The 21,992-nt window shown below is 48.1% G+C and overlaps 1 protein-coding gene across 1 annotated transcript in view; it reads left to right on the forward strand.

Moving 5' to 3' along the window:
- LOC138247170 (killer cell lectin-like receptor subfamily B member 1B allele C) overlaps nucleotides 1-8,490 on the forward strand; it is a 37,377-nt gene extending 28,887 nt beyond the window's left edge. Inside the window, exon 5 of the mRNA XM_069201911.1 lies at nucleotides 6,229-8,490. Coding sequence (XP_069058012.1) covers nucleotides 6,229-6,252 — 24 coding nt within the window. The 3' untranslated portion in view covers nucleotides 6,253-8,490. The remainder of the gene's footprint in view (nucleotides 1-6,228) is intronic.
- Nucleotides 8,491-21,992: the final 13,502 nt, after the last annotated feature.

Here is a 21,992-nt window from a genome sequence, read left to right on the forward strand (position 1 = left end):
TGCTGCTGCTGCCAACCCCTCAGACAGGCAGCTGCCCTCCTGGGGTCCAGCCAGGCCTGGCCCAGGATGGCAGAACAAAGAACTTCCTCTGAGAGAGGGTGTGACACCCTCTCCCTTTGGAAAATGGTGTGAAGGCAGGGGAGGAGTAGCCTCCCCCAGCCTCTGGAAATGCTTTGTTGGGCACAGATGTGCCCAATTCTGCATAAGCCAGTCTACACCGGTTCAGGGACCCCTTAGCCCTGCTCTGGCGCGAAACTGGACAAAGGAAAGGGGAGTGACCACTCCCCTGACCTGCACCTCCCCTGGGAGGTGTCCAGAGCTCCTCCAGTGTGCTCCAGACCTCTGCCATCTTGGAAACAGAGGTGCTGCTGGCACACTGGACTGCTCTGAGTGGCCAGTGCCACCAGGTGACGTCAGAGACTCCTGCTGATAGGCTCCTTCAGGTGTTAGTAGCCTTTCCTCTCTCCTAGGTAGCCAAACCCTCTTTTCTGGCTATTTAGGGTCTCTGTCTCTGGGGAAACTTTAGATAACGAATGCATGAGCTCAGCCGAGTTCCTCTGCATCTCCCTCTTCACCTTCTGATAAGGAATCGACCGCTGACCGCGCTGGAAGCCTGCAAACCTGCAACATAGTAGCAAAGACGACTACTGCAACTCTGTAACGCTGATCCTGCCGCCTTCTCGACTGTTTTCCTGCTTGTGCATGCTGTGGGGGTAGCCTGCCTCCTCTCTGCACCAGAAGCTCCGAAGAAATCTCCCGTGGGTCGACGGAATCTTCCCCCTGCAACCGCAGGCACCAAAAAGCTGCATCTCCGGTCCCTTGGGTCTCCTCTCAGCACGACGAGCGAGGTCCCTCGAATCCAGCGACACCGTCCAAGTGACCCCCACAGTCCAGTGACTCTTCAGCCCAAGTTTGGTGGAGGTAAGTCCTTGCCTCACCTCGCTGGGCTGCATTGCTGGGAACCGCGACTTTGCAAGCTTCTCCGGCCCCTGTGCACTTCCGGCAGAAATCCTCTGTGCACAGCCAAGCCTGGGTCCACGGCACTCTAACCTGCATTGCACGACTTTCTAAGTTGGTCTCCGGCGACGTGGGACTCCTTTGTGCAACTTCGGCGAGCACCGTTTCACGCATCCTCGTAGTGCCTGTTTCTGGCACTTCTCCGGGTGCTACCTGCTTCAGTGAGGGCTCTTTGTCTTGCTCGACGTCCCCTCTCTCTGCAGGTCCAATCTGCGACCTCCTGGTCCCTCCTGGGCCCCAGCAGCGTCCACAAACGCCAAACGCACGATTTGCGTGTAGCAAGGCTTGTTGGCGTCCATCCGGCGGGAAAACACTTCTGCACGACTCTCCAAGGCGTGGGGGATCCATCCTCCAAAGGGGAAGTCTCTAGCCCTTGTCGTTCCTGCAGTATTCACAGTTCTTCAGCCTAGTAAGAGCTTCTTTGCACCAACCGCTGGCATTTCTTGGGCATCTGCCCATCTCCGAGCTGCTTGTGACTTTTGGACTTGGTCCCCTTGTTCCACAGGTACCTTCAGACAGGAATCCATCGTTGTTGCATTGCTGATTTGTGTTTTCCTTGCATTCTCCCTCTAACACGACTATTTTGTCCTTAGGGGAACTTTAGTGCACTTTGCACTCACTTTTCAGGGTCTTGGGGAGGGTTATTTTTCTAACTCTCACTATTTTCTAATAGTCCCAGCGACCCTCTACAAGGTCACATAGGTTTGGGGTCCATTCGTGGTTCGCATTCCACTTCTGGAGTATATGGTTTGTGTTGCCCCTATCCCTATGTTTCCCCATTGCATCCTATTGTAACTATACATTGTTTGCACTGTTTTCTAAGACTATACTGCATATTTTTGCTATTGTGTATATATATCTTGTGTATATTTCCTATCCTCTCACTGAGGGTACACTCTAAGATACTTTGGCATATTGTCATAAAAATAAAGTACCTTTATTTTTAGTATAACTGTGTATTGTGTTTTCTTATGATATTGTGCATATGACACTAAGTGGTACTGTAGTAGCTTCACACGTCTCCTAGTTCAGCCTAAGCTGCTCTGCTAAGCTACCATTATCTATCAGCCTAAGCTGCTAGACACCCTATACACTAATAAGGGATAACTGGGCCTGGTGCAAGGTGCAAGTACCCCTTGGTACTCACTACAAGCCAGTCCAGCCTCCTACAAGCACTATATCATAATAAACACAATACTCAGAGTTACTAAAAATAAAGGTTCTTTATTTTAGTGACAATGTGGCAAAAATATCTCAGAGGATATACTCCCTTAGGAGGTAAGTAAAATACACAAATTATACACACAAACCAAAATCAGGTAAGTAAAACACTTAGAAAAGTAGTGCAAACACTGTAGAACACAATAGAATGCAATAGGAGACAATAGGCTTAGGGGCAACACAAACCATATACTCCAAAAGTGGAATGCGAACCATGAATGGATCCCAGGCCTAGTGTAGTGTGTAGAGGGTCGCTGTGAGTGTAAGAAAACACTAAGGGTGTCCAAGATACCCCACCCCAAGACCCTGAAAAGTAGGAGTAAATTTACCCTACTACCCCAGAAAGACAGTAAATGCGAGATAGGGGATTCTGCAGGGACAACAACTGACTGCAAAGTACTGAAGACTGATTCCTGGACCTGAGGACCTGCAAAGGAGGGGACCAAGTCCAAGTGTCATGCAAGTGTCCAGGGGGGGCAGGAGCCCACTAAACCCCGGATGAAGGTGCAGAATGGCTGCCTCTGGGTGGAAGAAGCCAAAGATTCTGCAACAACGGAAGGTGCCAGGAACTTTTCCTTTGGTCAGAAGATGTCCCTGAATTGGTGAAGACTGGTTTATGCAAGGAGGGCACCATCTGTGCCCTTCAAAGCATTCCCAGAGGCCAGGAGAGGCTACTCCTCTCAGGCCCTTAACACCTATTTCCAAAGGGAGAGGGTGTAACACCCTCTCTCAGAGGAAATCCTTTGTTCTGCCTTCCTGGGACTGGGCCTGCCCAGAACCCAGGAGGGCAGAAACCTGTCTGAGGGTTGGCAGCAGCGGTAGCTGCAGAGAAAACCCCAGAGAGCTAGTTTGGCAGTACCCTGGGTCCATGCTGGAGCCCCGGGGATGCATGGGATTGGCACCCCAATACCAGTTTTGGCTTGGGGGGATTATTCCATGATCTTAGCATTACCATTGTGAAGCTACATATAGGTCTTGAATGTAATGGTGTCCCCGCACTCACAAAGTCCGGGGAAATTGCCCTGAACAATGTGGGGGCACCTTGGCTAGTGCCAGGGTACCCTCACACTTAGTAACTTAGTAACTTTGCACCTAACCTTCACTAAGTGAGGGTTAGACATATCGGTGACTTATAAGTTACTTAAGTGCAGTGAAAATGGCTGTGAAATAATGTGGGCATTATTTCACTCAGGCTGCAGTGGCAGTCCTGTGTAAGAATTGTCTGAGCTCCCTATGGTTGGCAAAAGAAATGCTGCAGCCCATAGGGATCTCCTGGAACCCCAATACCCTGGGTACCTAGGTACCACATACTAGGGAATTATAAGGGTGTTCCAGTAGGCCAATCAGAATTGGTGAAAATAGTCGCTATCCTGCTGTGACAATTTTAAAAGCAGAGAGAGCATAAACACTGAGGTTCTGGTTAGCAGAGCCTCAGTGATACAGTTAGGCACCACACAGGGAACACATATAGGGCACAAACTATGAGCACTGGGGTCCTGGCTAGCAGGATCCCAGTGGCACAGGCCAAAACAAACTGACACACAAGTAAAAATGGGGGTAACATGCCAGGCAAGATGGTACTTTCCTACAGACCCTGCACATTCCCTTTATGAAAACTGAATCCTGCCCACTTTCTGGGGCAGCAACCCTCTCAAGTAGAAAATGGAAACCCTCAAAACGTTTGTCTATTATGTCCTCTGACACCAAAAAGGGGCTTGTGCAGCTGTGTTTAGAAACGTCTTTTGGCATCCTACACCAAACCTGCTTGATCTCTAAGAAACACACAAAGAAGAATCACAGCTCTGAAATCGTCTGTCCTGATTATGACCCTGGAACACCAATAGGGTTGAAACGTCATTCACAGTCTATGGCAAAAATACATTTAGAAATCATATGGCTATAAAAGGCTCACTGAATTCTTTTAAACTTTATCTGCACAAGCCTATTTGCATTTACTTCATAATTGGACATTTTAGCCTTTCTTGTCGTTCACCATTTTTAATTGATCACACTTTACCAGGTATTTTGGGTGGTCTTTATTGCACCTGCACTGTGTGGCCACTCACTTTATAGAACACTATCTCCTTTGTAGACCTTTTTGTATACATTATGATATTTATAGTCTTTCAATATCTCTTTTTCACATATGTTTATAAGAAGAGTTCAATATAGATGCAATGGTCTGAGGATCCACAGGTTGCTTCTGTGGTTAGGTTATGTTGGAAGAGAAGGAGTCTGAGAATTTCATGGAGGGGATCACTGGATCATGTGTAAGTTGCCCACATCTTTCCTCACTCAGATGCTCCTTCAAAAGCTACGACCATGACCTCTGCTGATAGTTTATCACCGGAGATTGTAAAAATCGGAGAAACAGAAAGTGGGAAAAGAATGCTAGCCCTTCAAGAAAGAGAGGCTGGCTGATTTCAAAGTTAGAGGGAATTTGAACACCAGATGATTTGTGACAAAATGTTCATATTAAAAGGAAAACTAGGCTTCCATTCTGCAGAAAACCGGAAGCACATCCTTGGATGTTGCTGAATGAGCTCTAGAAAAAACTTAAGAACAGTTGCAGACTTTTTCTCCTGATTGATGCTGCCTTTTGTTAAACACAGTCGAAATGTTTTCAAATATAATACAAAGATGCCCATTGTACGATAAAAAGCTGCACAATGTATAAAAAGGTAATATTCGTAGAATGTTTCAAAGTATAAATATAAAGTTGCCAAAATGAAAATCAGTACAAAAAAAAAAAAAACTTCACCAGTTTTGACAGAGGTAATTTTGTTTGAGTTGTCAGTACCTAATATTTGTGTAACTGCAGCCTGCACTGCTCCTGCCAAATTTTTGTGTGTTTTGTGTTAGTTTAGATTTTCACTATAGAAAAGTCAAAACGACAGGCACAGTTTTAATGTGTCATGTTTATGGAAGATAGCTCTCCTAATATATGTGAACCGAGTTTACTTTCGGTATTGGATGTGACTTAAGCAGTCTGCTTTCCGTAAGAAGTATCCCACGCTATAAAAATCCGAAACACAACTTCCAAATGGCTTTTGCGTGTGTGACAGATTGTTATCAAAGCCCAGTTTACATATTCTGATTTTTGAGCCCATACACATGGTCCTAAAAATAAACTAGCAACCCCCAAAAGGCAACTTGCCATTTGCTGTAAAGTCAGGTTTGTCTGACGGCTACGTGAAATATATTTTAATCATAAAAAAACAATAATTATGTTGTGGTTTGCCTTTTTTCTTGGAGTCAATCAAAGGATAATCACGGAATTTGAAGTGCAGTTGATCGCACCTCAGGGCAACGTGAAAACATCTCCACCCATCTAAAACAGAGTTGCAAGTTGATAGCGCTTACAACCAAGCCCCCCCCCCTCCCCTTCCCGGGGCGGAGTTGAATCCTCTGACATTGGTGAGTACATGTCGACCCCACACTTCTGTGATGCCGCCCTTGTTCTGAGTACGCCCAGCCCGCAGGGATGTATTGGCGATGCAGCCGGTCCAGAAGCAGCCCAATGTGACCTGCACCGGCTGCATTTTTTTTATCTAAAGGATAATCAACAGAAAATACCGGCCCACTAGACCACAGAATCGCCCTACGAGCAGCCAATAAAATACAGTCCACACTGACCTATGAGATCAGCCCTTCTGACGCTGCCAGCTTGCCCTATTGGCTAGTCCAGCCCACACCTCATCCAATTACATTCCAGGGCCCGTTCCTTTCTTGTTACCAGAGTGAGAAGAAGTTGACTGGAGATTCCAGGTTCCTCTCTCTTCGCCTGGCACACTATTGAACTGCACTTTCAAAGCGGTTTCACAAACTTTCAACTGCTGCTGAAGATGAAGTGATCTCAGGTCGAACCTTTTTAGGTGCTCTAAAACTTTTTAAAATTTAAATATATAGACTTGTTTTAGGTTGCAACTTATTATTTACAGAAAACATATCCCCATTCCAGGCCTCACTCTGTCATGTTTTCCTGTACAGGTTCAAGATAACCGGCACCAATAAGGAAGGGAGCTGTGGGGCCATGAAGAAGACATCAATTTATTCAGAAAGCTGTCAGGTGGACGGGAACTGGATCTGTGAGAAGGATGCAAAGGGAGTTTAGTCTCTAGACAGTACCTTCTGTGGGGGCGGCAGCAAACCAGCCTGGCAGACTATGGTGGACATAGCAGACACGTTGCAAAAGTTCTCTGGGTCCAGTGGTCGAAGGGGGCAGGATCAAACTAGCACAATGTGCCCCTACTTTCTAAACTTATGAAGAAACGTCCCACAACTTTTTATGAAAAGACTCCTGTCCCGGGACGGTAAACACCAATCAAGCAAATGCTTCAGCTTAAATTTCGTTCAGAGAGACTCCTGTTCTGTGAGACTGAGGCAGGCAGCTTAACAATAAACAGGCCTTCTTGCCAGGGTGCCTCCTTGCCTGAAAGAAATGCTAATGTGCGCAACTGTTTAATCTACAAATGTAAAGGGGGCTTGGGAGCAGGTACTGGTTTAATTTATCAAATCACCTGAAGCTTTGTGATGACAAAGATTTAAAATTTTAGACTGGTAGTGCAAGGGAGTTACGAGATGAGCTGTGAAGTGTGTGCTTTTCAGGGCAGTTAAGTAAAAATATATTATTGTGTACAGTATCGGCATTACTAAAACCTATATTTTGGAAAAATTATTTCATCTTAAACCTTTTTGCCCATTTCATAGCAGTCTGTCTTATAATGTGTTTAATGCAAGTTTAACAAAATGACTTACACATTCTTAATGCTTTCTGTCATAGGCTGGGCCCCTGTAGCACCAACAATAAACAAGACATAGTTCTCCATTGCACCAACCAACATTTTGTTATGTGGCTTTCTGGTTACAAACACACCTCTCAGTGCATTAACTAATAGAGGTTTCAGAATACACAATAGTGTGTTTACCACTGATTAACTTCTCTTTTTAAAATATATTTTTCATTTAAGCCATTCATTATTTTATATGTAGCTACCTGAAGGAAAATATTTTTTAGCCACACATTCGACCCTGCCCCCACACTCATTGACTCCGCCCCCATTGCATGCGGCATCACAGTTCCAATACTTTTTTTAATGCACTTTGACAGCTGTCTGTGTCCATCAAACAAACAGTCAATAGTTCAACAGAGCTGTGTTCTCTTTATTTGTATGGAGTGTTCCTTCAACAAATAACCCATTCTTAAAAGATAACTGAAGACCAACCCTGCAGTCTGTGTATTTGTAGATTATTTGTATTTAAATAGTACCCTGTTAACTAAGATTGGCACATTAATGACGCCATCCAATGGAGCTATAATTCATTTCTGCTGGGCACTTGGTGGATAGCTCATGTGTCCTATAGTTAAGGTGCATAAGGCCAGGTCCCTAATCCTATCTACATATGGCACGGGGTTACAGGGTTATCCTCCTTCACCAGTAGCGCTGCCTGTTCAGAACATGTTTTGTTGTATACGTAGGGGGAAGCAATTTCCCCAACAATGTACACTTTTCAACAATAAATAGATCTGCCTTAGTTCACCTGAGTGACACAAGCAGTTATAAAGGGGGATTTATTCCTGAATATTCATGGGGTGCTCCTGAGTGTAGTGCCTTGATAAATACTCTTGCTGCTGTAGGTCCTTCATCCCACAGTCTTAGTCAAAGTGTTCCCCAGATGTCCGATAGACATTGGTTTAAGAAGAGGCCAACCACAGATTTGGATACCCACTGAATGTGGAAGATTCCCACATCAAAATGTGGTTTACTAGACTCAGTTTAGTACCTTTTTTTCCTTTCCAAGCAGCGGGACAAACAAGATTTGGGTTCTGACCCATCACAACATCGCCTGCGTAACAGAAGCTCAATTGAAACCTTGATGAACTTCGCCTTTTACTTTAAATTCTGTGACAGTGTGGAGTCCAGATTGTTCACATCCATGCTGGAGGCCATATGGATCCATCAAATGTGACCTGGATGACTATTTTTGCAATTGATTGAAGATTTCTTTAAAGTTTAAGCATTTTTTGTCACAAACCTCAAGATGAAAAAAGCAACACGTTCTGTCCTGAAGGATCTTCGTCTTAGTAACTCAGAATGTAGGAGTGATTAATGTCACTTTGCTAAGCAATTTTGTGTATACTAACTGTCTCTTTTTATTCAATTGTAACAAACTATGTGAGATTTAATGTATTGATTTTATTTTACAATTGTCTTGTTTTTCTTGTGATTGCCAAATAAATGCATTATTACCACTCCACAGAGTTGTTTGGAAGGAGGCCAGACTCTCTTTCCTTCCACTTAAAGAAAACCAGACACCACATGAGCAATTTTACCAGACGGGTCCAGGTTGGGGAGGGCAGATGAAGGATGATGTGCAGTATCAGAGCTTGCTTACATGTTGTTTTCACGGTTTCCCCTTTTCTCACCTATTTTCCCCTCTCAAATTTCACCAGATCCTAATGGTTTACAAGGGGATAAACGTCTTGGGAGTGCAGTAAACATGCACTAGTTACAATCCGGAATTTGGCACAAAAAGCCTCTTTACGTGAATCAGGATCTCCATGCTAACTGTAAGGAGGGCCAAAGTATTTCAAGCTGAAACCGCTTATGGAAAAACAGATGTTGGAGGAACTAATGAAGCTCAAGAAAACTCCAAAACAAATCTCATTAAAAAACTTAGGGTCTGATTTAAATTTCGGCAAGCGGGTTACTCTGTCACAATAGTGACGGATAGATGGCTGCTGAAATATAAATCCCATTGCATCCCATGGGATTTACATTTTGGTGGACCGGCTATGTGCCAATGTTGTGCTGGAGTAGCCCTTTCTGTCAAAATCTAAATAGGCTCTTCAAAACTAAGCCTCAACACAGAGTGTTTTTGGCACTTAAACAGAACTTAAGTGAGCAGAAAGCTTATCAACAACATGCAATTTCCTGATCCCGATTCACACACTCAGGATCACTAAACATTTCTGCCCACAGATCAGATTAAAAAATGCAGAAGATCCACCAGTGTTTGCATGTCAGAATATCAACACCAAAAATATTTTTCTGCAACAATATTGTGAGCAGAACATTCAAACGTAAATATTATGAAGATAAATCTATATGGGTGAATATATACTTACTATTCTTAGCTTCACATCTGGACATCTTGAATACACACATATCATGGAAGCACAAGGGTGTTTGGACAAAATATAGAGTCCAAAATATTGTTTAGATGAAATATCATGTCAAGAATATCGAGGACAAGATTATCGTGAAGGTAGGCTTCCATGGATAGGCAACTTTTACTATACTCAACTCCACACATATGCACCCAGACAATATCTATCTTCAAGGCACATAGACGTGGAGTTAAGAATAGTAAATGTATAGTTACCTATTTGCATTTACCTTCTCGAAAGTTTGATCCTCAATATTTGTGACACAATATTCTTTCCATCCACACAGTATTTTTGACCCTGATATATTCCTTCAGTGATCAATGCCCTGTTTTTTTCCTTTTAAGAGTTTAGAGCTAGAATAAATGACTTTGCAAAGTGGGAAACGATTGTCTATAAGACCACATTTCACCAAGGTACAAGGGAAGAAATATTTCATGAAAGAAATATATTTCTAATGGAGAAATGTCCTGCAAATAAAGTGTTTCATGTGTTTTGCACATTTCTGAAATGAAGACTTCAGTGGATTGCAGATAACTGAACTGTTGTCTACACAATACAATCTACATTTGGCATACATTATTCTGTGCAATCATTTTGGGTAAGAGGAATTTTCAAACACATGACAAAGTTCTACGGCTCATAAATAGATGCATCTTTTTAAATAAGGCCCTACATGAGTGTATGGTGGTACCCATAGCTACGCAAAAGAAAGACTGGCTAAGAAAATAATGTCACACTGGACAATATATTTCTAGTTTGCCCCAAAGAATATATACTACACAGGTTGTAACTGACTTCAGACCTGCTGTTCAAGCCCTTGTACTCTTGCATCTGGATAATGGTAATACTGTACTCCATGGCCTCCCAAACACTGCCACCCCAAGGGGGCATCCTACATGGTCCAAGATGTCCCATGCACAATCATTTACCCCCTGCTTGAGGCAAAGTTTTTTGCCCAGGTGAGGCCAGGGTGGTAAAAAGACTTTCCTTCACTTCAGCTGGGATTGCGCATTTTCTGCTCATCAAGGTTGAAATACGAAGGAAGGGAGGCACGGGGGAGCACCTTCCTGGAACTCCCACAGCTTCATAGAAATCTCACGGCTGGTGTCTCTGAGCCCCAAAATATTAATGTTTGTAGGGTAAGGACCAGGGGCGTTTCCTCCTTTAGAGTGAAGGAGCATTGTCCCACTTTAATTTTCCCCAGAAATGACCCAGAGATGAAAAACAAAATGGTAATGAAGGTAATTTGTTACTATTTTATTTTTCGTCAACCCGTTTTGAACTGTGTCAGGATGGGGTGGGGCCTGGTGTGTGTCAGCGGTGGAGAGCTGCCTGCCTGTGCACTAATTTACAGTATGCATGGCCCTTTGGCTGGCCGTCGCAAGAGGGCCAGCATGACATGTGCACTATAAATGTCTCAACCCAGCTATATTAGACAGCTGGGTTGAGAACCTGCACATGCCTCCAGTGTCCTCGGGAACGCAAAGAGAGGCCACGATCTCCAATCCTGGCATTGCTTTCATGCTGGTTAACACAATTATAGCAGTGCCAGGATTGGTTAAGTGAGTTAGCTGGGGCCCTGGATGTGAGGTCAGGAGAAGAGGATCAGAGCAAATAGAACATGTCAGCATCAGCTGAAAGCATGATGAGTTCATTTTATTTATTTAATTTGTGTATTTAATGCATTTTTTTGTATTTACTCATTTGCCCTCCCCTCCCATCGCGAGGCTGCTACTGGTAGGAATTGCTTTACAGTGTCTCTGGCCCCAGAGACACTGAAAAGCATGTAGCTGCCCAGTAATGAAGACCCATAAAATGCCCTTGGTGTAAGGACTCTCACCAAGAAAAATGTGTAATTCACTATGGGCCTGATTTAGTTCTTGGCAGAGGGGAATACTCTCTCACAAACATGATGGATATCCCATCCGCCATATTACAATCCCATTATACCTAATGGAGATTGTAATATGGCGGACGGAATATCCGTCATGTTTGTACTGGAGTATTCCATCTGCCAAGATCTAAATCAGGCCCTATGTCCTTAAAGTCTTTGCTGAAACAGAGCCTCCAGAAAAATTACCAGCAGTCTCCTAAAGGGGCCCTAACACCTGTTAAATAGAGCCAGCGCGAACCTGTGGTCCCCAGCGGCATTACATTTAGGGACAAACACTTATTTTGCTGAGGTCCTGCTGGCCGGTGCCTTGTGACAGTCTGGACTGTTCCTAAGCAAACAAGAAGCATCTGGGCCTCTTTAGAAGCCTGCTGAAGCCCCTTCTTCCTGGCAGCATGCCCCAAACCCAGACATTACGTTTTACATCACAGACGTCAATGGCTTCGGCTATGCATGTGTGACGTTCCTTGCCCACTGTGCCATCCCTGGGAGTGCAAAGCCACAGTCTGTCAAGTCTCTACAGTGGGTGGGGTGCCCACTGTGCCATCCTGGGGAGTGCAAAGCCACAGTCTCTCAAGTAGATGCAGGTCTCCACTGGTACTGGGGGGGACTGGTGCCCAGAGTGCTTCGTCCTGTGCAGGATAGACAGAGTGGATGCAGGTCTCCACTGGTTCTGGAAGGGGACTGGTGCCCAGACCGGATGAGTCTCCCAATGAAAGTTCCTGTCCTGTCACTGTCCCAGCTGCACATGGGATAAGGATGCCTGATGTGGCGGCCTATTCATTCCTACCCGGTGCTTGCTCTGTTCAACGGTGCTTTGCCATGGCAATCTTTGCCCTGTTCAGCGGTGCTTCGACATGGCGGTTCAGGACTGTTCAGCGGTGCTTTGCCATGGCGGTCTTTGCCCTGTTCAGCGGTGCTTCGACATGGCGGTTCAGGACTGTTCAGCATGCTTTGCCATGGCGGTTCTGGTACGGACATTGGTGTGTGGCATGACGTTCCCTACACTGGGCATTGGTGTGTGGCATGACGTTCCCTACACTGGGCATTGGTGTGTGGCATGACGTTCCATCATAGCCCACCTGGGCTGTGGCAGCCGGGGCCCCCCTGGGCTGTGACTCCGGCGGTGGCGGTGGTCTTCTGACCAGTGACGATACTTGTGCCCTCCTGGGCTGTGACTCCGGCCTGACCAGTGACGATACTTGTGCCCTCCTGGGCTGTGACTCCGGCGGTGGTCTCCTGACCAGTGACGATAATTGGGCCCTTCTGGGCTGTGATTCCGGCGGTGGTCTCCTGACCAGTGACGATACTTAGGCCCTTCTGGGCTGTGACTCCGGCGGTGGTCTCCTAACCAGTGACGATACTTGGGCCCTCCTGGGCTGTGACTCCGGCGGTGGTCTCCTGACCAGTGACGATACTTGGGCCCTCCTGGGCAATGACTCCGGCGGTGGTCTCCTGACCAGTGACGATACTTGGGCCCTCCTGGGCTGTGACTCCGGCAGTGGTCTCCTGACCAGTGACAATACTTGGGCCCTCCTGGGCAATGACTCCGGCGGTGGTCTCCTGACCAGTGACGATACTTGGGCCCTCCTGGGCTGTGACTCCGGCGGTGGTCTCCTGACCAGTGACGATACTTGGGCCCTCCTGGGCAATGACCCTGGCGATGGGCTCTGGACCAGTGACGACGGTGCTGGCGGTTGTGTCTCGACTGGAGGTACTGGAGGCTGTCGTGAGGTGGATGGATGTTGGGTGAGTGATTGCCGGCGTCTGTGTACTTTGGGAGCGGGCGTCACAGACACACTGGGAGAGGACACAGGGGACATGTAAATGGCAGTGGAGGTGGTGAGTGCAGGTGAGTGGCTTGTGGTGCTGGGTCTCCTTGTGCGATTCATGGTGCCTGTAGATGTGGTGCATGCAGGTGTGTGTGTAGACGAGACTGGGAGGGAGGAGGGAGAAGAGGAGGAGGGGGACACAGTGGAGGCAGTGGATGTTGCTGTGTCTGTACGTGGGTGAGGCTTGCGTGAGTGCCTGTGGGTTGTGTGGTGCCTATGTTTGCTTGAGCTACCTGTGTGTGCTGACTTGTGTGCATGCTGGTCTGTAGGTGTGCTTGGGATGGGCTGGGGTACAGGAGATTGGGTCTGGGTGGAGGAGGTTGGAGGGGGGAGGCTAGACACAGGGACAATGGCTGCCATCAGTGCTGAGGCCAGAGATTGCAGGGTTCGCCGAAGGACAGCCTGACCAGAATGAATGCCCTCCATTAATGCATTACCGTGTTGCAACTCTCGTTCTACACCCTGGATGGCATTCACAATGGTAGACTGTCCAACAGTGAGTGACCTGAGGAGGTCAATGGCCTCCTCACTGAGGGAAGCAGGGGTGACTGGGGCAGGGCCTGAGGTGCCTGGGGCGAAGGTGATGCCCACCCTCCTGGGTGAGCGGGCACAGGGCGAACGCTGAGGGGCTGCTGGGAGGGTGGTGCTGGTAGGGGAGGTGGCGGCTGTACCTGTAGAAGTGGGGTGCACAGATGGTGCCGCCACCACAAGGGAGCCCCCATCGGCGGACGAGTCCGTGTCGCTGCTTGGTGATCCGGTGGCCGACGTGAAGCTCCCCTCGCCCTCCGTCCCACTGGTGCATTCAGAGTCCGTGGTGTGGCTCTCCATGGCCATGTGGGATTCGGCTCCCTCGTGCTCCGGTGCCACTGTACCCCCGCCTGATGATGCTGATGTACAAAAGGACAGGGAGAGCAGAAAAAGGGGGGGAGACAGAAGAAAGAGAGTTTTAGTGCATGGCCTTACTGCTACCGTTGGCGGACAAGACAGACACAGCAGCCCCCTGCATTACGCCGTGCCCCTGCCCTCTGCACATGCAATTCCTGGGATATGGCCCACATGGCAATGGTGGACATCTGTGCACATGGATGCCACAGGGCCAACTATACCTCGACTTGGCACTCTGCTGAGGTGGGGTAGAGTGCCACATGGCCAACATTACGGAGGGGCCTTGCCTACCGGACTCGCCCTGGCCTAGGGACACCCACAGCCCACCTCTCCCACCCAGACACCTCCACTGCACGCCAAGTCCGCAGAATGAGAGTGTACTCACCCCCTTGTGTCTGCTGTGATGCCCTCAAGCGCCCATCCAACTCAGGGTAGGCCACCACCAGGATCCGGAACATCAGGGGGGTCATGGTGCGACGGGCACCCCTCCCACGTTGGGAGGCCATCCCCAGCTGAGCCTCCGCCGTCTTCTTGCTGCAGCGGCGAATGTCCTCCCATCTCTTACGGCAGTGGGTGCCCCGTCTCTGGTGGGCCCCCAGGGTCCGGACCTCCTTGGCGATGGCACGCCAAATGTCCCTCTTCTGGTGGGCGCTGACCTACATGACATGCACAAGGAAAGAGGAACAGTCATTAACAACTGCACCGTCGTTGTGAGTGGCCCCCTTCCTACTCTGGCCATGTGGCCCATTCATTCCCATGCATTAATGTACTATGAACTCTGCCCCCTTCCCTCTTCCAACCAGCCCTCTCCACCCAGCCCTAGCCCATACCACGTGCTCCCTGTGTACTAACCTGTTGGTCTGGAGGACCGTAGAGTAGCGTGTACTGGGGGAGGACCCCGTCGACCAGTTTCTCCAACTCCTGTGCAGTGAAGGCAGGGGCCCTTTCCCCAGATGCAGCAGCCATCGTCGCTTCCAGACCGAGGTCACAGCAGCACTTGCAGTGTAGGTCCTCTCCTGTCGAAGGTCAGGTATCTAGTGATTGAACAGATAGAAAATGTCGGTGACGTCCGCGGCGGTGAGGTCCGCGGCGGTGCACATCATCACCGCCGGCGCACCTGTTCATTGGCTCCTGGGACCCATAGGGTCCAAAGTTAACCAATGCAGCATTGCGCCGTGGTCTACGACCGCCTACCGCGACGGTGTGCAACGCCAGGGCAGTTACTCCACAATCCCATTGTCCCAGTTTAGAGGTCAGGCAGCCGCCATTTCAGGGGCCCACATGGCTTAATTTACCTCTGCGTCACACATAGCTAGGCCTACACTCAACAAACATACAGGAAGGGTTCTGTGAGTGGTGTAGTCTTGTGTGTAACTGTGGGTACATACCTGGAGGAATAATGACTGATTCTTCGCTGTTGTCCTTCGTAGGCACCGTCACCGTGGGACAGTTCAGAAGACGGCGGAATCCTCCGGTGTACCGACCGCTGGTGGACCTGTTGACAATGGAAGAGCAACATGTCATCGTCACTTACCGGTTTGACCGTGCCACAATCCAGGAACTATGTACCCAGTTGGAGCCAGACCTGATGTCACCAATCCGCCATCCGACTGGAATCCCCCCTGACGTGCAGGTGCTGTCAGTGCTCTATTTCCTTGCAAGTGGGTCTTTTCAGACAACAGTGGCCATGGCATCAGGGATGTCCCAGCTTATGTTTTCCAACGTGTTGTCCAGAGTGTTGTCTGCCCTGCTGAAACACGTAATGAGATACATCATTTTCCCTGAGGTGGTAGATTTGCCTACAGTGAAAGGTGACTTCTATGCCCTTGGACATATCCCCAACGTCATAGCTGCCATTGATGGGAACCATGTAGCGTTCAGGAGTGAACAGGTGTACAGGAGCAGGAAGAGTTATCATTCAATGAATGTAGAGATGGTATGTTTGGCAGACCAGTACATCTCGCAGGTAAATGCTATGTTCCCTGGCTCAGTGCATGACGCCTGCATCGTGCGAAATAGCAGCATCCCTGATATGATGGGTCAACTCCAGAGGCACCGTGTATGGCTATTGGGGGACTCTGGTTACCCCAACCTTTCCTGGCTATTGACCCCAGTGAGGAATCCCAGGACGAGGGCAGAGGAACGCTACAATGAGGCTCATGGGCGGACAAGGAGGGTGATCGAACGCACCTTTGGCCTCCTGAAGGCCAAGTTCAGGTGCCTCCATATGACAGGTGGATCCCTATTCTACTCACCGAAGAAGGTGTGCGAGATCATCATCGCATGCTCCATGCTCCATAATTTGGCTTTGCGACGCCAGGTGCCTTTTCTGCAGGAGGATGATCCAGATGACGGTGCTGTTGCAGCTGTGGAGCCTGTGGAGCCTGTGGACAGTGATGAGGAGGAAGCTGAGGAAGAAGACAACGACAACAGGGAGTCAGTCATACAGCAATATTTCCAGTGACACACAGGTGAGAACATTTTCATGTTAAACATTACATTAACTTTCACACGTCCACCTCTATCCTGTTTGTCGATTTCAATCACTATTTGGTAACAGAGTTGTACCTTTCCATTACGGTTTCACAGGTGTGGTTACCAACGTGTCATCTGCTTGCATCCTTCAAGGACTTGTGATGTGTGACATAGGTATGTTAGCCTTACAATGGGAAACGCATTATGACACTGTCATTGATAATACATAATTAGTAATTCACAGACTGACTCAAGATTGTTTTGTGTTTCAAGGGTGTTTATTGAAGTGCTCAGAAATGTCAGGGGGTTGTAAAAAGAGGATGGGTGATGGCGTAGGAATGTCCATGGCATAGTCCAGTCAAATAGTCTCACAGATGCACTGCCCATCTGGGCATAGGAAGTGGAGCTGGGAGTTTAAGTATGGACAGGTTAACAAGGTGGTACAGTGGGAGGACAAACAGTGTGGTCTCATTTCCTGGCGTGGGTCTTGCCATCTTGCTCTGTCCTGTTCCTGGATCTCAGGGACCGCTTGCGTGGTGGTTGTCCGTCTGCAGGGTGTGGGGTGCTGGTGTGTTGGTCCTGTGGCGGGGCGTCCTGTCCACTAGCGCCGGCGGAGGTGGTGGGCAGTTCATCGTCCTGGCTAGTGTCAGGGGCCCCTTGGAGTGCCACAATGTCCCTCATGGTCTGCTGTATGTCCTTCAGCACCCCTACGATGGTGCCCAAGGCAGAGCTGATGGTCCTGAGCTCCTCCCTGAACCCCAAATACTGTTCCTCCTGCAGGGGCAGGGTCTCCTGAAACTTGGCCAGGACCGTGGCCATCGTCTCCTGGGAGTGGTGGTAGGCTCCCATGATGGAGGAGAGGGCCTCGTGGAGAGTGGGTTCACTTGGCCTGTCCGCCCCTGGTCGGACTGCAGCCCTCCCAGTTCCCCTGTGTTCCTGTGCCTCCGTCCCCTGGACAGTGTGCCCACTACCACTGCCCCCAGGTCCCTGTTGTTGTTGGGGTGGTGGGTTCTCCTGGGTTCCCTGCAGTGGTGGACACACCGCTGACTGACCTGTCCTGGGTAGGGAGGTTTGGGCCCGCTGGGTGGGTGCTGTGCTGGTGTTACCAGAGGGTGGAAGGTCAGTGTTGGGCTGTGCCTGTGCAAGGGGAACCGACTGTCCTGAGGCCCACGATGGTCCGGGCTGGTCATCAGGATCCAGTAGGGCAGAGCTGCTATCGTCACTGTGGGCCTCTTCTGGCGGTGGAGTGGTGTTGTCTGGACCCTCTGGTGTGGTGACGGTCATTCGGGTTCCTGCAGGGGCATAAGAGCATCATTATTGCATGTGTGTGTGATGGTGTGCAATGGGTGGGTGTCTGTGTACCCCAGTGCAAGCATTCCTGTGTGGGGGCTTGTGTGATGATGGTTAGGGGGTTGTTCTGGGTATGTGCAGTGAGCATGCTTTAGTGAGGGGTGACCATGCTTAGTTGTGTCATGCAAGGCTTGGTGTTGGGATGTGTGGTTTGTGTTATTACTACATTAGTGAGGAGTTGGAGTGATAGGGGAGGGTGTGAGGGTGGGGGGGGGGTGTGAGAGCATGCAGGTAGGGTGGGGGATATGATAGTTAAGATTTGACTTACCAGTGTCCCATCCTCCATCGACTCCTCTGAGGCCCTTAGGATGCATGATGGTCAAGACTTCCTCCTCCCATGTTGTTAGTTGTGGGGGAGGAGGTGGGGTTGCGCCGCCAGTCCGCTGCACCGCGATGTTGTGCCTGGAGACTGTTGAACGCACCTTCCCCCGTAGGTCGTTCCACCTCTTCCTGATGTCCTCCCTATTTCTTGGGTGCTGTCCCACGGCGTTGACCCTGTCCACTATTCTGCGCCATAGCTCCATCTTCCTGGCTATTGATGTGTGCTGTACCTGTGAGCCAAATAGCTGTGTCTCTACCCGGATTATTTCCTCCACCATGACCCTGAGCTCCTCCTCGGAGAAGCGGGGGTGTCTTTGGCGTGACATGGGATGGTGTGTGTGATGTGTGGGGTGGTGTATGTGGTGATGAGTGTGGTGATGTGTAGTGGTGTGTGGTGTTTGGTGCGTGGATGTTGTGTTGGTGATGGTGTTGTGTGCCTCTGTGTGATGAGGTTGTCTATTCTGTGCTCTCTCTCTGGCCTTCGTTCGTGATTTTTCGGTCATAGGGGTTTGCGGGTGATGTGGGTGTGTGTTTTATATAGTATTGGGTGTGTGGGAGTGATGTGTCTATGTGTATCAGGTGTGTGTATTTGGAATTGTCCAATGTGGCGGTGTTTTGGAGATGTGTGTGTATTTTGAGCGCAGCGGTGTGTACCGCCAATGGAATACCGCGGTTGAAAGACCGCCGCGTGGATTCGTGAGTCGTAATAGCATGGGCGTGTTTCTGTTGGCGTGGAGGTGGAGGTTTTGTTATCGCCAGTTTATCACTGACCTTTGGTGTGGCGGAGTTGTGTGGGTGTCTGAATTTCGGCGGATTCCGAGCTGTGTGTCATAATAGCTGTGGCGGAATTCCGCGGGAGCGGCGGTGTATTGGCAGTCTTCTGCACAGCGGTAAGCGCCTTTTACCGCCAATGTTGTAATGACCCCCTATGTTTCCAAAGTTTTATTTCATGTAAATGACACTTTCATAGGGCAGCACATACTGTGAACTGAGTCACTTCTAGGCAAATATGCTGTTACTGATGGGCACTGAGTAACTCCACTTGTTTTATATTGAGTGGAAGAGAACCTCCTCAGCAGAGGTCCACTACTTGTATCTGGAGAGTACAAGCACTTCTCGAAAGCTAGTAGTTACCCTGGTATAGGGTACTTGCACTTCTTTTTTTTCCTTTTCAAGCATTGGTGCCAATTTTACTTACAATCCCTGTGAGTGGATCATAAAGGTGTTCAGACTACATGCCCATTCAGTCTTTGGCCTCTCTGCAAAGTGCACTAAGCAATGGTCACACAACTGCCAGTTGCAATTACAGTGCCAGTCAGTGGATGATAAAGGGTTCAGGCAACATGCCCATCCAATCTTTGACTTTTCATCAGAGACTCAGAGAACTGGTTACATATGTGCCAATTGTAATTACACGTCAGTGGATTGTTGCATATAGGTTATACTCATTTAGTAAGCCATGATTTTTTGCTTTTTAATCAACTGCTTTTTGGACATTTCCTGTGGATGAATCCCACTACCTGAGCCTACCTTATAATAATTGCATGGTTATTGGACTACACCTGTTTAACACCCAAAGTCCACCTTTTAAGATAATTCTGCTGTGATGCAGATAGAGAGAGGGGCACTGCGCTGGTTACATGTATGTGCACAGTGGTGTAGACTACATGTGGGAGACTAGAGTTGTATGCAACCCACTAGCTCCATACGGGTAACTGCCAGTTGCAGATTTTCCATATCTTCCTTTTAAATATTAATGAATCACCCATGTGTAGGTCTTATTGCCCGTAAAGGCTTGGTGCAATGTATTTAAAAGTAGAACATAAAGAATTTAATGTTGAATATTTCCTTACAGTCCTAGGACCGGTTTCAGGGTATCACCCTTCATCAGCCAGGCTAGCTTGAATCTGGTGGCATAGCAGGCACAGGACAGACGTCTGGGCATACCCTTCCCACTTGTGGTGACAAATGCAAAAACAACAGATGATGGACGGAATGCAGAGCAAATCAAACGTTCATCCCAAGTCACAGATCTGGGTTTTATCCATCAGTTTTTTTTGCTTGCCATGCCATTCCAGTTTGGACCCAGCCACATGCAAATCAGTCTTGACCCTGTTCCCCAATGGTTTGATTGGTTGCACATTCCGTCCGTCATTTGTGTTTGTTTGCTTTTGTTGCCATAAGTGCGCCGGATACACCCAGACGTGGGTCCCAGGCTCACTGTGCCACTGGATTCAAGCTAGCCTGGCTGATGAAGGGTGATACCCTGAAACAGGTCCCAGGATGCTTGTATCCAGTCCAGGTAGGACATGGCCTGGCAGTTTGGGCTGGACTGTTCTCATAGGGAACAGGGTCAAGACTGTCAAGACTGATTTGCATATTGTTGAGTCCAAACTGTGGTGGCAATGTGAGCAAAAGAACTGATGGATTAAACCCAGATCTGTGACTGGGGGTGAATGTTTGATTGGTTCCACATTCCATCCATCATTTGTGTTTGTTTGCTTTTGTTGCCATAAGTGCGCTGGATATGCCCAGACGTGGGTCCTGGGCTCACTGTGCCACTGGATTTGAGCTAATATGGCTAGTGAAGGGTGATACCCTGAAATCGGTCCCAGGATGCTTGTTTCCCGTCTAGGGGGGACATGGCCTGGCAGTTTGTGCTGGAGTTTTCCCATGGGGAACCGGGTCAAGACTGACTTGCACATGGCTGGGTCCAAACTGGGATGGCATGGTGAGCAAAAGAATTGGTGGATTAAACCCAGATCTGTGACTGGGGGTGAATGTTTGATTGGTTCCACATTCTGTCCATCATTTGTGATTGTTTGCTTTCATAACTATAATTAGCCACCAAAGCACACAGGCAGGAAGGTACTATGACAAACTGCTACACTCCAGGGAGTTGCGCCTGGTTGGAAGAGTGTTGAATTTACAGAGATGCAGACAAGGAAGCACTTTGGTGTCTTGTGGTTAGTCAGATGTTGCTCTTATCCTGATTTGGGTCTCAGTGCCTGGGCATTTACGGGACAAAACAAGTGAGGACATGGCCAGCCTTTGTCCTACCCCAAACCGAACTGTGAAAGTACTGGAATATTTTATATGTGCCCATTTAAGTGACATTCAAGCTGTTTAAGGGACTATTAACCCCTTCCCACATTGTAAGTCGCTCCTAATGTCGAGTCTGCGTTCAAGTTGGGCAGTATAAGATAATAATTACAATCCTTGTCAGGGCGAACCACTCATGTCACTAAATAAACATATGCTTAACTCTCTGGCAGCTGGACTCCAAGCTGTCAGGCTTAATTTGGAAGCAATGTGTGAAGTATTTATGCAGTACTCAGCCAGTAATGAAGTGAAAACACAACAGAAGAAAAATTCTGAACCAATTTTTGAAAGAATAGAAAACCATTTGAATAAATAAAATTACACCAAAATTACAAAAATCTAATAAGTAGAACCAGATATATGATTTTTTAAAACTTGCATTAAAAAAAGTGTCAAAAAGCACAAAGCACCAACGGCGTTTGACTGGTAATGCTAGACCGGGTCAAAGTCAGAAGTTGAGGCTGGCTGCAAATATATCGAGAATTAGAAATGTTTATAGAGAAAAATAGGTCATTCACAAGTTGTTGCCGGGACAGGCTGCAAGCGTGATCCAAAGCAGGATGTAGGAGAACATTAGGATTACCATAGTACACTCCCCACTCACAACACCAGTCTCAGAGCCCAAGTTTAGTGTGGCTAAAGACCTTCACCATCCAGGATTTGTCCTGATACACTGCAGTTCGTGCCTTTTTTTGCAGTAAAGCAAACAGGAAGTACTGCAAACGTA

Source organism: Pleurodeles waltl, chromosome 7, assembly GCF_031143425.1.
Source record: "Pleurodeles waltl isolate 20211129_DDA chromosome 7, aPleWal1.hap1.20221129, whole genome shotgun sequence".
Taxonomy (NCBI): Eukaryota; Metazoa; Chordata; class Amphibia; order Caudata; family Salamandridae; genus Pleurodeles; species Pleurodeles waltl.